This window comes from Chelonia mydas, chromosome 1 (assembly GCF_015237465.2).
Source record: "Chelonia mydas isolate rCheMyd1 chromosome 1, rCheMyd1.pri.v2, whole genome shotgun sequence".
Lineage (NCBI taxonomy): Eukaryota > Metazoa > Chordata > Testudines > Cheloniidae > Chelonia > Chelonia mydas.
The window spans coordinates 229,696,898-229,714,390 of NC_057849.1; the positions used below are offsets into that span (position 1 = coordinate 229,696,898).

At 40.9% G+C, this 17,493-nt stretch overlaps 1 protein-coding gene across 1 annotated transcript in view; it reads right to left on the bottom strand.

Moving 5' to 3' along the window:
- GYS2 (glycogen synthase 2) overlaps window positions 1-16,423 on the bottom strand; it is a 69,720-nt gene extending 53,297 nt beyond the window's left edge. Inside the window, exons 1-3 of the mRNA XM_037889743.2 lie at window positions 15,548-16,423; window positions 4,307-4,488; window positions 537-728 (exon numbers count right to left, since the gene is read on the bottom strand). Of these exons, the coding sequence (XP_037745671.1) occupies window positions 537-728; window positions 4,307-4,488; window positions 15,548-15,668 (495 nt within the window). The 5' untranslated portion in view covers window positions 15,669-16,423. The remainder of the gene's footprint in view (window positions 1-536; window positions 729-4,306; window positions 4,489-15,547) is intronic.
- Between the last annotated feature and the right edge of the window lie 1,070 nt (window positions 16,424-17,493).

The following is a 17,493-nucleotide window of genomic DNA, read 5'->3' on the forward strand; positions in this document are numbered from 1 at the left end:
TGGCACGCTCCCCCAGGGAGCTCTGAGAGAAACAATCTTTTATCGTTCTTTATATTTTCTCTTTTGCTATTTGAACCCCAGTTTAAGAAAACCACGAGTGACTCGTGTTAATTGTTTGAGGGACGATAGAATCTGGCAACTTCAGGAAGTAAATTGCCCTTGGCTTTCTGTGTGGAGGCAAGGACAGTTTGTGAGTGAACACCTAGTTGCTGGTCATTGGTAGGGAGAGAGTGAGATCACTACAGTAAGAACTCAGAGACCCAAGAAGAAACATAGAGTAGAAATTACATTAAAGTAACACCCCATGCCAGACGTGGCTTTCCATGGAAAGAATGCAGTTGAACTGACCAATCTTTGAAATCAGAGATATGCTACAGCCATGAATTTGGATCCAGACCAGGAGTGAAATTTCTTATCGTTGGAGGGGAAGGTTTCAGATCTGTGGTTTTGGGGAGTTACTGAGATTCCAAATTTGATTTGGATTCATATCAGATCCAGGTCTGAAGCCACTATTATTCTAGATTTTAAACCCGTACCTCTTTAAAGAACCAGGCAGTTAACGATCCAAAGATCAGTGCATCGTTGGCCTCTCTGTCACTAAAAGGGATTCCTATGTTGCATGCATCCCAGAATTCTCCTTTCCATCTGTCCAGATTCCAGGCTGCTGATCCTATGTCAAAGAGCATAACATACGGGCTGCCTTCTATCAGCCATCTTCCAAAAAATACCTGTTAATTAGAGGCAGAGGTGTTAGCAGAAAAGGCCAATTTCTCAAGGAGTGTCCTAAACTGAGCCAGCGAATTTTGCATAGAAACCAAATTTCATGTGCAGAAGCACAAGCATTTGGGAATGACGTGGGCATTCCTGTGTGCACAAGATGGATATTTGGGGTTTCTCTTGGCAATGTGCGGAGGAAAGCTAGTCCAAAACCAGGGGGAAAAAAAATCCAAGAACAATTTGTCAAGGTTTATTTTTACTGAAATTTGAAAGATTTTAAGCCACTCTATAGTTGGTTGAAAAAATGGGAAGAGAGATGTGAAAAATCACTTTTTCTATCAAAATATTTGTCATTGTTCAAAGTAACAAAACTTTCAACCAGCGCTAGTGATGATCACGTTTACTGACTTAAATGAGAGGTGTAGGCACTTGGCAGGATTGGACCCTGGGAACCGTAACTGCCCACTTCTTACACATAACCTAACGGGCATTTGAGGTGCAATGTAAGGGTGCAAAATATCTACGTCCAATTTAGGTCGCTTGCTTGAAAATCTGGACCATGGGATCCTTAGAACCTGATTTTCATTTACTCTAAGACCTCCTCTACACAATCAAACTTAAGTTACACTGGGATAGCTAAGGCTTTCAACCCTCACTGAGGGCATGGCTACACTGGAAACTTCAAAGCGCTGTTGCGGGAACGCTCCCTTGGCAGTGCTTTGAAGTGCGAGTGTGATAATCCACCTCCACGAGGGGATTGGCTCCCAGCGCTCGGAGTCTGTCTACACTAGCGCTTTTAAAGCGCTCAGACTTGCTGCGCTCATGGGGTGATTTTTCACACCCTTGAACCAGCAAGTTAGAGCGCTATAAAATGTAAGTGTAGACAAGCCTTAAGCGTGCATGCAGTTATAGTGATATAAAGACCATCATAGCTATTCCTGTACAGGAAGGGGAATAAGATATACCTGCCTAAGGCATCTTTATACTGGTATAACAGTGTCCGTTTTAGTTTAAAAAAATTACCCCTCTAACCGAAACAGTTACACCAGTACAAAAACTGTGTAGAGCAGGCCTTAAAGCCTGATCATCATTAACTCTAAGGGCTTGGCTACACTTGCAAGTTAGAGCTCATTAAATCAGCCCCGGGCGCCCTAACTCCTGAGGTGTCCACACTGGCAAGGCACTTAGAGTGCCTGGACTCTGCAGCTGGAGCGCTCCTGGTAATCCACCTCCATGAGAAGCATAAAGCTTGCTGTGCCCTGGCTGAAACGCAGGGGTGTCAGTGTGGACAACGTGTTGCATTACAGCGCTATGACTGGCCTCCGGAAACGTCCCCATAATCCCCTGAAGTCAAGTGGCCACTCGTCATTGTTTTGACCTCAGCTGTAGGAATGCAGATATGCCCGTTCAAAGCTCTGTTTCTGACAGCCGGCTGCTTATCTGCTCCGGGACAAAGCAACCCATTACTGTGGAATGCTGCTGCTGTGAGTCTGTGTGTGGGGGGGGGGGGGGGGGGGGGAAGTCTGCTGCTGTCTGAACTTATAAGACAGCATGCTGAAATACTCTCTGCCCCTCACAACACACTGTCTCTCTCCCCACATACACACAAACACACTCCCTGTCACACTCCACACACATCCCCATTTGAAAAGCATACTGCAGCCACTTGCATGCTGGGATAGCTACCACAATGCACTGCTCTTTGTGGCACTGCAAGAGCTGCTAATGTGGCCACACCAGTGCGCTTGAATCTGGCAGTGTAAACACACTGCAGCGTTTTCCCTACTGTGCTCTCCGAGGGCTGGTTTAACTCCCAGCACTCTACACCTGCAAGTGTAGCCATGCCCTAAGGCCCCATTACACCACTCAGACAGTGCAAAGGGGCCTCAAAGTGAGTCTAAATGTAATTTATGCCTACTTTAAGACCTTACTGTAAATGAGGATCAGGCCCTTACAGTGTTATTTCATTACATAAATGCTTGAGTGCCCTGATCAGTTTGTGACACAACCGTGGAGCCTAGATGCATACATTAATGGGATACACACAAATACTGGAAACTACAATTTCATTATAAAAGACAAAAACTAAATTTGACGTAACAGGAACACATTCGTCAGTATCGTCTGTTTTGTGCTACTCCAGCAAAACAAAGAAGAGGTAAACCTAGCATAACTGGCTGGTTAAACTGGTGTTTATGGCCATTTTGCATTTCAAGAACAGGTCAAAGTATCTGACTGGAGCATAGAAGTGAATCTGGCCTAAAAGTCTGTAGTTATTGTCCATTCAAAAGAGAGTTTGCTAGATGGCAGAGACATGTCTTTGTAATCAGTAGTAGGTTCATATTTATAAAACTTGGTAAATAATTAGCTTTATGAAAAGTTACACTAAAACCTGAAGCAGCCACTAAATTGGGAACATCACTCTGTACTACTGTCTGAGGATTACCAAATTCCTTACAAATATCAATGTGTTATAGCCTGGTTCCACTCTGAAAAATAGGCTTTGCAAAAAAATGGCATCAAGGGACTCCAAGTCTATTGACTCTTGATGCTTTCCAGGTAGGTGTGCACAGTTTACAAATCAAGAAATTATTTTCCCACAGCTGATAGCCCTGCATACTCCACCTGGAATCTGAGGTGCAAACTTTCTCTCTTGGGCATCAGCACCAATAATAAAGATTGTATAGGCCACATTAGACCTTCTCCTATTCTTGTGTAACTCCCTTGTTGTCAGTGGGCTTCCACAAGTGTACCTGTTTGGAATTTAGTAAACAATTCTGCTGATGATGCATGGAAGGAAAAGAATCTACACCACCTCTGTGAAAGAAGTGAAGCATTACGGTCTCCATTTTACAGCTAGGGAAACAGACACAGAGCTACTACGAGATGTGACAGATCACGCAGGACATGTTTATCTGAACTGGGAATTGAACTCAGATTCACCAGGTCCCAGCTTTGTACATTGACCACAAAATTCTTTCCCCTTCCCTTTTTTGGGAATAAGAATTAACGCAACACCTATGATAAGCACGATACTAAAATGGGAGGACCGCACACTATTTCCAGAGCTAAACTGGCCTTAGAAAGCAGGTTCTTGGTCAGCAGATAACTTTTTTGATCCCACTGTGGTTCAGCTATATCTAGCTTTCAAACCTACTGGAGTGCTAGACAAGTGAAACCACAGTATGGTGAAATGCTATTCCCTTTCAGAGTTTATTCAGCAGCAAGAGAAGGCCAAATGCAATATAAGAGAATTACACAACAGTTCAGTCAACTTAAGGTCAAATTATGTCTGCTGAAATCTCACTGTATTTAGGGACTGGCAAAGTAAGTCATTAATCCAATTAAGTAGACTTGCAGATAAATGACTCTTAAAACATGTAATTGGATAAACTGGTTCTCTCTCAAAAATAACCTTTAATGAATTGACTTTGCTACTCTAACGCTGAGTTAACGGTTCTGAGCCTTTCCTATTGGGACACTGACCAGGACTACGGAGTCAAATGGAACAGCAAGAGCATTAACCAAAATTGTAATCTCCTCAGCATCAGTTTAGTTGCCATAGGGAGCAGTGGCAGATCTCATTTACCTGACACCCTTGGCCTTTCAAGGTGTCCACTGCCTTTTTAATTGCCGGGTTCGGAGGCTCGCACACCTCTACCTGAGTCTTCACATTGTGCTCAAAGTAGGGACCAATCAGAAAATAATTTTCACCCCATTCGTCAATTGTAATTTTGGCTTTTGTCTGGATCACAGTGTAGATGCCACCAACTGTAAAAGAAAATAATAAAAAGAGTATCATGTTGAGACGGGCATAAGGTACAAAATTCAGATCCAGGTTCAAACCTGCCTGGTGGTATGGGTCAGGTCCACCTCCAGTTAGTTACTTTTCATATTCACAATTCTGGGTGAAATCTTGGCCCTAGTGAAGTAAATGGGGGGTTTGCCATTAACTTCAATAGGCTCAGAATTTCATCTCCTGTATTTAAAAATGGGATGTTCTCACATCCAGTCCTCATGTGGTAATTAAATGTTAATCCCATAGCACTTTGCCTAAGCGTAGGAGCGTTAATTGATATTTAGTTAGGATATTTAGCTGAGTCATTATAGGTCACCTCCCCAAAGTTCTTCTATGTGGACACAGTATACTTTCCACCCTCAACTGTTGTTATCATCTGTTACACAACAACCGCTTACTATTCTATTCTATCTGGTTTTTTAGGTCATGCCCACTAATGTGGAATCAGTGCATTGTGTTATTCTCATCCTTACGTCTGGCTGTCCCCTATCTGTACACACAACAAAAATCTTGGATCTGCACATCCCTGGAAAGTTTAGATTGGGGAATTCAAACACTGGCTCAGGGCCATTCCTATATTTTCTATTGCCTAATCTAGTGGTTGCATATAGGGTATACCTAAGCTTTTTGTTTTGGCAGTTGTCATTTTTAAAGCTAATTCCTTGCGATGTGGATGCCTGCACAGGAGGAACTGAACTGACAAACCCCAATTTATTACACACAAGCCACTAGAAAGCATCAGGCAATAATGACTTTCAGCTGCTATTGACCTGAGCTGGATTTGAAATAATGTCTTTTTCTTTAAAGGCACTGTATTTCATCACTAACACAAAAGAGCCGTTAATGCTTTAATTTTTATAACATCTTCCACCGATATCAATGTCTTCAACATCTTTCACTGGTATGTTATACATTATATACACAAACAACAAGTAAAACAGAATACCACATTAACAAGTAAATAATTAAGTTAACAGATAACTAGAATGAAAGAACAGTGAGACAGAAGTGCAGATCTTTTATGGGAGGGAAATCCACCAGACCAGGGACCAAGATGAACAGAAGTATAGTCTTTAGATGCAGCAAAAGGAAAGGAAGGTGGAAGAACAAATAAATCAAAGTCTAGGTATAAAACTACATGCCAGAGACCCGATTCACTACTGCATCAGTCCAGTTTTACACTAGCTTAGCTCCACTGAGTTAAACTGAAGAAATTCAACAGTGAATAAAGCCCAAGGGGCATACCCAGGAACCATATTTAACATATACAAGGGAGAAGAAGATCAGAGAGGTTTAAATAATTGCAACAAAATTAACCTAATAGCCACTATATGATTTGAACTGCCCCAAATGCAGAAGCCAAATGAGCTACTAGAACTGTATTGTAATGCCCCCACTGTGTCATGAATTATTTGCTAAGGCTATAGATGTTATATAAGGGCCCGATGCTGGGATTCTTTGTAGATACTAAGGGCCAGATTTTAAAAAGGTATTTTACAAATCTGACCCTTCATTTACCATGAACCTAGTGGAAGCTGATGTTGCTCAGCACTTTGGAGGATTAGGGCCACGATTAATTAAAATGGATCAGCTGACATCTGTAGCAAACCTCTTGCCAAATCTGATTTTCCTTCGGTACTGTGGAATTTAACATTTTTAAAATTGTGCCCCTATAGAATGCTGATGTACATATAAACAAGCCTCTGGGCATGCAAATCAATTAAATGGAAACGTTCAGACTGGAAATAAGGTGTACAGTGAAGGTAATATCAGTGAAGGTAATTAACCACTGCAACAGTTTACCAAGGGTACAGTGATTCTCTATCACTTGCAAATGTTAAATCAGCATTGGATGTTTTTCTAAAAGTTATGCTCTAGGAATTATTTTGGGGAAGTTCTGTGGCCTGGTTTATACAGGAGATCAGACTAGATGGTCATAGTGATCCCTTCTGGCCTGGGAATCTATGAATGTATGAAAAAGTATAGATACAATTATCTAGTTTGCATTTATAAGTTTTATGTGCACACTTAAAAGTTAGCCCCTACATTAAAATCCTGTTCTTTAAAAATAGCTCACCTTCTGAGGAGCGCAAACAAGAAAACATCTGAAAGACTGAAGATCCATAGAGTTAAAAATAAAGCAACAACATGTTATTGTGCTTATCAGCCATAGCATTTAGGTCTTACAATAAAAACAATGCTGCTAAAATTCCATAAAATAAATATGAACCATTAAAATTGATCATAATGCAACAAAAGAAGAGTCTTTGCTCCATGTTTAAAAATGTCAGCAGCAAATCTATAGCTCAGATGGTGAAGCTACAGAAATAAAGATAAAGCCAGCCCCAGTTCTTCCCTTACAGGTCACTAGGACCAGAAACCCAAGAAGCTGGCCTGTAGTCAGCAGTCGATATGATGATTGTTTAATCTGGATCAGGATTTAGGCAGATCCTGTGTGGTGACACAGTCTGCAAGCTTAGAGAGAGAGAATCTGAGTAACTTGTCTAAACACAGGAGTTGCATCTCTTTAACTACACTGATATAGTTAAAGCAGTGCAAACCCCAACTGTAGATTCAGTTATACTGTTATAAATATACTTATGTTGATATCCTTATTCCTGTAAGGGAATAGGAATAAGTTATACTGATCTAAGGCAACTTTATCTGTCCTCTGGTGTCCGTGCCTTTTTGTGGTGGGACAGCTTGTGTGCTCTAACAACCCCCAGAGTCTGCGTCAGCGGGGGCTTTGTTCCTGACAGGTTCAACCATGGTGGATTGGTCTGTGGGGGAGGGGCCAGACAAAACTGACACCCTGGTCCTCCAGGTTGGGGGTTAGGCACAGGACTAACAACCCTGTCCCATAAAAAAACAAAAATGTGTTAAGGAAACAGCGATGGAGAAATCGACCATTAGGGTGTGTGATGGCCTTCAGGAGTCAATGACCCATATGACTGCCAGTGGTGAAAGCCGAAAGGAGCACTTCAGTCTTCTTGCCAGTGGCTTCAACACCAAGACAAAAACCAAACGTGGTTTTTGGAATGTATGGACAATGTACGAAACAGGGAAGCTAGCTCAGGTCACAGCAGAGATGAGACGCTACAGCTTACATATCCTGGGTGTCAGCGAGAGCAGATGGACAGGATCACGAAGATTAACAGCAGCCTCACGAGAAACTTTGCTGTATTCTGGATGGGACGATGGACAACACCAGGAGGGTGTTGCCATCCTTTTGCCATCCCCAGAGTAGCAATAAGATGGACACCTGAAGGCAAGTGAAAATGAGGCCGCCTGAAAACAACATTACAAAGAGCTGTGGAAGCTGAGCTGAAAGACCTGGGGCACAGCTGGGGAACCATTGAAAGACTTGCCAGAAACAGACAGGAGTGGAAGAGCTTTGTCGCTGTCCTAAATGCAGGAGTTGTAATGGGAACATCATGATAATGATGAGGATGAAGGCATCTTTATACCAGTTTAACTGGCTCTATTCTAGGAGTTGTACTGGTATAACTATTTAATTTAAAAGATTGTACACGTAACCAAAATAGTTACACCAGTGCAAAACCTTTGTGAAGACTAGTTATGAAGCAGTGACCCAACTGCCATTGACTTTAGTGGTGCAAGACCGAGCCCCGATTATCCAGCAGCCTCAACAAAGAAGCTGTTTTCAGTTTACTACACTTGAGTCCTGTCTCTTCTCTGTGGCAAAGGACCCAGTCTTAGGATCAGCAAGATACTTTGCAAAGCAACCACTTAAAGGTCTACAGGGAAACATTTTCAAAGGTAGGAATGGCACTGATGCACCCAATGCACACTGAAAGGGGCTGCCATTTCTGCCTGTCTCCTTAAACTCAAGGAATACAACAATAAGCAGCCAGTTAGGGAATGGAGCCAAGGGTAGGTTGCATCCTCTTGCTGCCAACTCCAATCACATTTCTGCTGATGCATTCTGCACCAGCTGCAGGTGATGGATCAGCTCCTTACGGAGCCCAGTACAGAGTTTGTTGCCATAATCCCGATGCAACGTCACCAAAGTATGTATCACGGTTACCAGGTCGGTGTGCGTCATTCCTAAAATGATAAAACCGGCTTTGACCATATTAGCACGTGAAAGACTGAAACAAGGCTGGGAAGATGAACAAGGGGGAAAGAAGGGGGCTGATCACAGTGTGCATCTTATTCTGTGCTATGCTACATCATGTCAGTCTGATTGTAGGGCAAGTACAATTGCAATCCATTGTTTTACTACCTTTGTTACAATAAGGATTGAGAACTTTAAAATCAAAACCTTAATTTTTTTTTTTAAAAAAATGCAGTAAATTCTGCAGAAAACTTGCCACGAAACCTGTGGAGTATCTGGCCCCAGTCATTTCAGTTGTCCCTCTGTTACCATGTGACTTGTGAAGCACAGATGTCTCTGTATACTTGTGTAAGAGAACTGGGCATGGGAAGTTGGTACGTGCATACAATTGCACGTAGAAGGTGATGGACATGCCTCAAAGAAAAAAAGACAGGAGGGGAAGAGTTGACCAGAGGCTGGAGTAATTTATTACACATGGAAATTCCAGTTTATACCCTAAAGAGACGTCATACAAAGTTTCTTTCAAAAGGCATGGTTAGCTACTTTGAATTCATTGAGACTACTGTGCAAGTAAGCAGTCCATTACTCACTCTATTGACTGCAGAATCCCGTCCAAAGTGAAAAATGGTTGGGAAAAAAAAAAAAAAAAAAATCAGTCTTTAATCAGTTTCAGCATTCCAATGAGCCTGTTGATTCTTCTCTAATATGGAGTTTTAGGGTATCAATTAAAACTCCTGCCCAATCAAACAAAACGTAACAGAGCACCCCATGATTTTCTTGAGAAGTTTATACATGCTTCTGGCAGGAACATCTGAAATCCTATTTTCAGGGGCCGGCTTTATAAAAAACAATGAAATGAGAGATAGGCACGAATTTTGCAAAATTTGGATCTCAATCTCAAATTCCCCCAAAGTTCAAAGATGTTTAGATCTGACAGTTTTGGTCTGGCCTATTATAGAGATGGCAGGTTAACTGCAAATTTTGGATACATGTCTGGTTTTGGATACTGATATCCACTGAAGCTTAGTGTTATTCAGAACTAGATCTGAACTTTGTGGTTTGGGCAGTCTCTAGTTTAAGAGGCCACATATTTTAGCCCTAAAGTTACTAGGGCATGTGTAGACTGATGTACAAAGTTCATATTTATGCCTAGCATACACTAAAATCAGCATCCCACCATTCTACTGAAAACATTTTGTTATGCAAGTTGATATTAGTCTAACAGTCCTCCCACTGACACTGGCAACATAGGGCCAAGTTTACTAGTCTATCAATGTGATACACCTCTTTGTGTTTTGATATTAACCTTCACCAAATAACAATGGGGCATAGGCTGGAATTTACTTCCTTCCTTATTTTACTCTCCCTTCTCTTCCTTTTTTCTGTTCCTTCGTTTTCTTTACTTCTTTCTAAACAACTAGTGTATCATCTGTCTGTTTCTATGCATGCTTCAGAGCAAGTCAAAAAACATGCCAACAAAAATTTCCAAGAAACAGAAAAAGTTTTTCCATTCAAAATTATTCAGTTTTGACCAAAAATTTTGAAATTTCATTTCAGTGGAGAAAAAACCTCTCACTTTTGTTTTTGCTGTTTTTTAAAAACAAATTCCCACCTTTTCCAAATAGAATAATAAGAGGGGAAAATAAATGTGTGTGTTGCGGGGGGGGGACCTCTCTCTCACTTATTTTCCTATAAGGGGGAGTGTTTCCCACTAAAACAAAAAAGTTTGAAATATTTTGTTTAGAAACTTTAAAAAACAAAGATGAAAAGGATTAAAACTGATTTGTAAGAGAGTGTTTATTTAGTTGAAAAGACATTTTTGTGTAACAACTTTTGCTGAAAATTTTTGACCAGTTTTAGTTTTTCCTCCCTCCAGTCTAAATTTCCCTTCTTCCTCCATGTTGTGCTCTTCCCATTCTATTTTTAAACACCTAGGAATTACTCAGATACTATAGTGGTGGGGCTCATACATACCTAAATAAATAGGTACATCAATTACACGCACACTATGTATTCACAACTCATTCACTTGACTCCCTCACCCCAAAAAACTAATACAACTCCCATCCCCAAAGGTGAGAGGGAAAAAGGAGCTACAGAGGAACAGCTGGTGGAGGGGATGGAGCCAGAGAGATGGGAAGAAATGGTACACAGGGAAATGGAGGTAGAGACTGAAGCTGGTGTGTGGACGGGGAATGAATTCTTCTCCAGGCAGCTTTGCTTTTTCAGATTAAAAGAACACTGTTCCAGGAGCACTGTAATGGGCCTGAACACTGAGCAAATGAGTTTATATTTAGGTAGTGATAAGAACTAGTCACCTGCCTAGAGTATTTTCTTTTTTTGTTGTTGAGCATTGTACCACTTTAGATCTTTCTTTGTTTAGAAGACAGACTGAACAATACAGACAATATGCAAAAAGAGATGCTAATATACATATTAATCAAACATCTCAATATAGTTATCAATTTCATAAAGTGACTAAAAACTCTCTCAAAGCAATAGAAACCTTGCTAATCCAGGCTAATGACTATGGCAAGTAGCAAAATTAGTGCGTAAGAGACAAATTCTCATCCTCCCTGAACAGCTTGAGCAAATTGACTTTTGCCGGGGACATACAAGGAGGTTTAAAGGGATGAGGCAAGGACAACGAGGAACTGTGTAGCCTCTCCACGGATGCTGCTGCAGTCTTTATTAGTGGCCTATAACATCCATCTATTACACATTTCCACATGTGTACCACTGTTTAAGTGGGTGCACAACTGGTTGGGAAAGATTCCTCAGAGAGTAGTTATGAATGGTTGGTTCACAGTCAAGCTGGAAGAGCATATCAAGTGGGGTCCCACAGGGATCTGTCCTGGTCTGGTTCTATTTAATAATTTCATAAATGATTTGGATAGTGGCTTAGAGAGTAGACTTATAAAGTTTGTGGAGGATAGCAAGCTGGGAGGGGTTGCAAACTTTTTGGAGGACAGGATTAGAATTCAAATTGGTCATGACAAACTGGAGAAATGGTCTGAAATAAATAAGGTGAAATTGCATAAAGATAAATGCAAAGTAGGACACTTAGGAAGGAATGTCCAACTGCACAAATACAAAATGGGAAATGACTGCCTTGGGAGGAGTACTGCATAAGAGGATCTGGCCAGGGGTTATTGTTGATCAAAACTAAATGAGTCAATAATGCGATACTGTTGCAAAACAAGCAATCATTCTGGGTTATATTAACAGGAGTGTTGTAAGCAAGTAATTCTTCCACTCTACTCAGCACCGGTAAGGCCCAGCTGGAGTACTGTGTCCAGTTCCAGGCACCGCACTTCTGGAAAGATGTGGACATACTGGAGAAAGTCCAGAGGAGAGCAACAACAAACATGAATGATGAAAGATCTGGACAACGAGACTTATGAGGAAAGATTGAAAAAACTGGGGTTGTTTAGTCTGGAGAAGAGAAGTCTGAGGTGAGACATGATAGTCTTCAAGTATGTACAGGTTGTTACAAAGAGGAAGGTAATAAATTGTTCTCCTTAACCACTGAGAACAGGATAAGTAGTAATGGGCTTAAAAAACAGAAAGGGAGATTTAAGTTAGAGACCTTAGGAAAAACTTTCTAACTGTAAGGGTAGCTAAGCATTGAAACAAATTATCTAGGGAGGTTGCAGAATCTCCTTCATTGCAGGTTTTTAAAATCAGGTAGACAAACACCTGTAATGGATGGTCTAGAAGATAATACTTAGTCTTGCCTCAGTGCAAGGGTCTGAACTAAGAGGCCTAGCAAGGTCTCTTCCAGTCCTACATTTCTATGATTCTATTGAGGCTTTAGACAATAGATCCATGTGTAGAGTGGCCACAAACTACAAGGCCCTGTCCTTTCCCTAGCTGGCACCAAAACCCTCCCTCTGTGCTACTGAGGAGCGAGCACAACGTGGAGTACTGCTTTACAGCATGTAAGATGCACGACTTCCATGGCCTGCCAACCTTGTTTCACTTCCGCAATAGACATGTGCAGTTCTACAGCTTTCCAAGCCAGGCACCTTCTGCAAAAGGGAGCGTTTTGCCCTTAAACAAACGAGCATAATAAAAAAGCAAGGAAGCTCATGCATTACAAGTTACATTTTGCTCACTAAGTTGGATGGGTATCGTTCATTTTAAATTATTCATGATACGACTTCAAAGGACACTAGTATATACTGTGGTTACATTTGGGTGACTAGTTCTTGTTTACATCAGTATTTAGGGAAAAGCTTTGATTGTGCAAATTTGGGCATTAGAGTGCTAGAAATGCTTGCTCGGCCACCCTACATGTAATATCTTTGCTTGTCTGGGAGTGAGGGTGTTAAACAGAGAAGATGAAAGACTATTGAGTGATTTCAAATAAATACAAGTGAGCTTTAACTCAGCATGAGCAGTAGCAAGGAGAAGAGATATAAAGGGGGGAGGAAAGCTCTCTTGACTGGAGACACTTTGAACATGTTCCACACTCAGAATATGGAACAATATGCCATGCTGAGACAGAAGATAGTAAAAGGCCATATATACTATCTTGTGGATGCATGGCTCCATGCCAACTAAATGGAGCCAGCAAGAAGGAACACCAGACAGGGAGGAAGTGAGGCTCCTGAGAAATAATATACTGCCAGAGTGCTGTAAAGGGGGCTTAGCTTAAATGAAAATGAGGCCCAAAGTTAGCCTGGCTTGTCTCAGTCTCCCCGTCTGTCAGGAAAGAACCCAGCAATATTTAAATCTTGGGGAGTGTCAATGTTACCTTGATCGATTGGTCCATCAGCCCTCATAGAGAGGGCACCGATCACAACACGCCGTTCGTGTTGTTTTAGCCATTTCTTCAGCCACCAGCTGGCCAGGCTGTCAGTGGCACCGGACACCTGATAGGCATAGTGTGCCGCAGCCCAGAACCCCTGAGCCCAAGCAATCGCCAGCCTCAGCCTCCCAAGTAGCTGGGATTACAGGCGCGTGCCACCATACCCGGTGGGGGTGGGGTCAATGTATTTGCCTTTTCCCCTTTGCCTAAAATTCTGTTCTTTCTCGTGCAAGTCTTTTCCTATGTCCTAATATTTCTTAGGCCCTTTTATCCTTTCCTATGTCTCACTTTCCTATGACGCTATAAGTCTCCCATCGCGAGGGTGGGCAGAACTTTAGAATCAGAGATTTCTCTAGGAACTACTGCTGTTTATAAAAGTGAGGTCACCCTATCAGGAAACAGTATCAAAGCACATGACTTAGATGGCCCAAACACACAGGCAAAATATCCACTACTTGAAGGAGCACAAGCGCCAAAGACTTTGCAAAAAACATTTGCTCAAATATATGTATATACATAATAAATAAATAAATATAAATAAAAAATAATTAGAACAAGTACTTCAAACCAGGATGGATTAAGGGACAATTTGTAAGAAGGCTCTGATGTAAGGTATAAATTGTTTGCTATGGCTAATTCAATCAGTGCTAAGGTTCAGGTTGACAAAGTATAAAGTCATTACTTGGTGTAACTGCTTGCACATTCTGTTCAAACTTGTTGAGTTCCAAATAATTTAATTGGACTGGATCAGTAGGGCAAATCTGTGTAGCTTCACTGAGGTCAGCAGAGCTACATCAATGAGAATATGGCCCATTGTGTGCTTTGTAAATGCACAGAAAGAATTTACACTGTGGATTTAAATTATACATTATATAGAACCCTTTGATTTAGCCAGATTTCTGCTGCCATCTACCTGCCAATTGCTTTCCATGCACATTAGTAAAAATAAGTGTTATACTTGCAGAATACTCCAGGTAGAATTCAGAGTAGCAGCCGTGTTAGTCTGTATCCGCAAAAAGAAAAGGAGTACTTGTGGCACCTTAGAGACTAACAAATTTATTTGAGCATAATTAGTCTCTAAGGTGCCACAAGTCCTCCTTTTCTTTTTGCAGGTAGAATGTTAACCCTAAGACTATCTGTTCCTCTCACTTACATTTGTCTTTTAGGGTTCAGACGTTACAGATTACAATCTATTCCTCAACTAATCTTCTCTTTATTTATCCCCACAGGCAGCAAGATACACAATGTCAATCATTGACTGGTAGTAACTCATTTATGCTGCAACATTACTGCCTTTTCCCCTTTGCTGAACTCATGCTGCTTTGTTGAAGTAGGACAGCCCTATTAGCACTTTAAATCTGAAGTTACTCTGGCAGAGAGGTCATATTAGCTAGAGCAATGTGCAGAGTTCAGATATGATCACATGCACCAACCGTGAAGGCTCTCATGCAGTGTCTGCCTTTAGACATGCTTGTAAATATTTGGCTAGATTTTTAACTGGTGTCAACTGATGCAGCCCCACTGACTTCTCGGTTCTACTCCTGATTTCAGTGGAGCTATGTCGATTTACACTAGTTGAGAATATGACCTTTCATTCTGCAAGGGAAGGCTGAAGAAAATCACTGCACTTGAATGTATTTACTGTCTTACAAATACTTATTTTCATGCTTTGCATTCACAAAGATTTTGCATCAGTTAAAAATCAGTCTCACAGACATATACAGCACAGCAATACAAACACAGTAACAGCCATATATCTACACACACAGATATGCACAACACTTACACACTCACCCATATTTTTGTGACTGGTGCACAAAAGTCTGTACATGGACAAATATACATACATGGGTTACACACTTGCATTCTGAATAAGCACACAGATATAGCACATATACAATCACATGTGCTTCCATGCTCACACATGTACACAGAATGACACACTTCTTTTGATACAATTTCCTAAACTCTCTTCCTAAATAAAACATCTAGCTGCATTTATGAAACATTCATTTCCACAGTTCCCACTTAATAACATTTGTATCCATTCCCTCCCTACACGCACATTATATATATATATATATACACACACACACTACCCTAAAAACAATCATATTAACACATAAAGTGCTGTACAGACCTTTATTGGTAACTTCCCAAGCGACTTCAAAGAGCAATAAATCCTCCACTGGCAGGTCTTCATCCTCCCACTGAGGAAGCCCATTAAGAGAGGTCACAGACAGTGATCTAACCAGAGGCATTTTGCTTCAGCGTTTAGCTCTTACAATGCAGGCTGCAACCTTTATTAAATTTATAGTTATTTTTGTTTCTCTCTTTGGTTTTGATTGGCAAAATCTGCCTGAGAGCTAGGCTTGGCAGAGCCAATTTTACTCCACTAGCTGGGAGCTAATGGGTTTAAACTGTCTGACTATGAGTATTAAACTAGCTCAGTGAAATCCCATGGACTTGGTAGGCAGCTGTTGGCAGAGACAGGAATTCAAAGCTGATCCAAGCAGGTCTTGGCTGTTCTGGGGGCAGGCCTCTCTCTCAGAGGGAGGCAAAAATCAGCATCAGGTTTCTCAGCCACAGCTTTCAATATCTGCCAGACTCAGGAATAAGTGAAACTCATCAGCACTTCCCTGAGTAAACTCCCCTAGGGAAGACCTATAAATTTGCCACCTGTGTTGAGCCCTGCCCCTTATGGCTCCCATCAAGACCCACCCCTTCATGTTACACTCACTGATCTCTGTCTATCGTGCACCTGACCAACATGATATCTAGGCACTTTCATGGATTTGGTTCCAGGGCTTTCAAATTTAAATATTAAATATTTGTCATCACCGCGAAGAAAAGTTCTTGGAGAGTTAATTAAGTTTACCAAATCTACCTCCTTCTGTTTCTTTGCTAGCCCTAGTTACCCCTAGCCCCACACACAGGCTTCTCTCTGGCTCTGCTAGGGTACAACACAAAGTCCACTGAGGTTAATGAACTGGCTTTGGATCAGACCCCTGAGTCTGATTCAATAAAGCACTTAAACACATACTTAACTTTAACAATGTGCTTGAGTGTTTTCCTGAATACAGGTGATTTCCTGAATCAGAGCCCTAATTCCTTCACTAGAGTGTCACTCTAGTTTTCTTGCCTCTCAAGGGTCTCTTTTTCTGGCTTCCTTCTGGCATGGTTTTATGTAAGTTCTACAGTAATGATCTGGAAGGAGAACTCTATAAAACCTTCATTAAATTCACAGATATATTAAATGTATGGTTTAGTGGTTTAAAATAACTAGCCTCTGAGTCAAGGTTCAGGGATCTATTCCACCCTCTCCAATGGTTCACTTTGTGTCTTTGAATAAGTCATTCAATTCCTTTCTCACGCAGTTTCCCTATCTGCAATATAGGGGCAACAAATAATACCTCTCATGGGAGACAGTGAGACTAACTTCAGAATGTTTGTCCAGTATTTTGGAATATTTGCAAGTATTTAAGTACAAATTACATTCAAATAATAATGTTATTACAACTGTGATTATTTAAATTAACCAGGTGTTATTATTAATGCTTATTGTTTATTTATTCGCTGTAAACATGTGTAGGGACAAAAAATAGTCAAAGTCTCAATAAAAAAAAGGATGTCCAATTTTTCCCCATTTCTCAGCAGGCTATGGAACTGGTCAATGTTTTTAAAAGTGCAAAATGTTGATGAAAGTTTTCATCAAAATTTCATAGTTCCATTAAAACGAAGGAGGAGTAATCATGAAAATTCCCTTTTTTCCGTTTTGCAACAAGCTCTAGTGATCACAGATTTAAAAAAAAAATCCTAGAGATGTAGAATGGTTAAAGATATAGGTGTGACATCATGAAATGAGCCTGAATCTGAGAAAGGAAGGAGCATGTTCTCATGGTTACAACAGCAGACTGGGAGTCATGATCTCTGGGTTCTATTCACTATTCTGTAATCACTGAGATCTTGGGTAAGTCACTTAACCTCTCTGGGCCTCAGTTTCTTCAGCTGTATAATTGAGATAATACCTAGCCTGCAAGGATGTTGTGAGCCTTAATTCATTAATATTTGTTAAGCCCTTTGAGA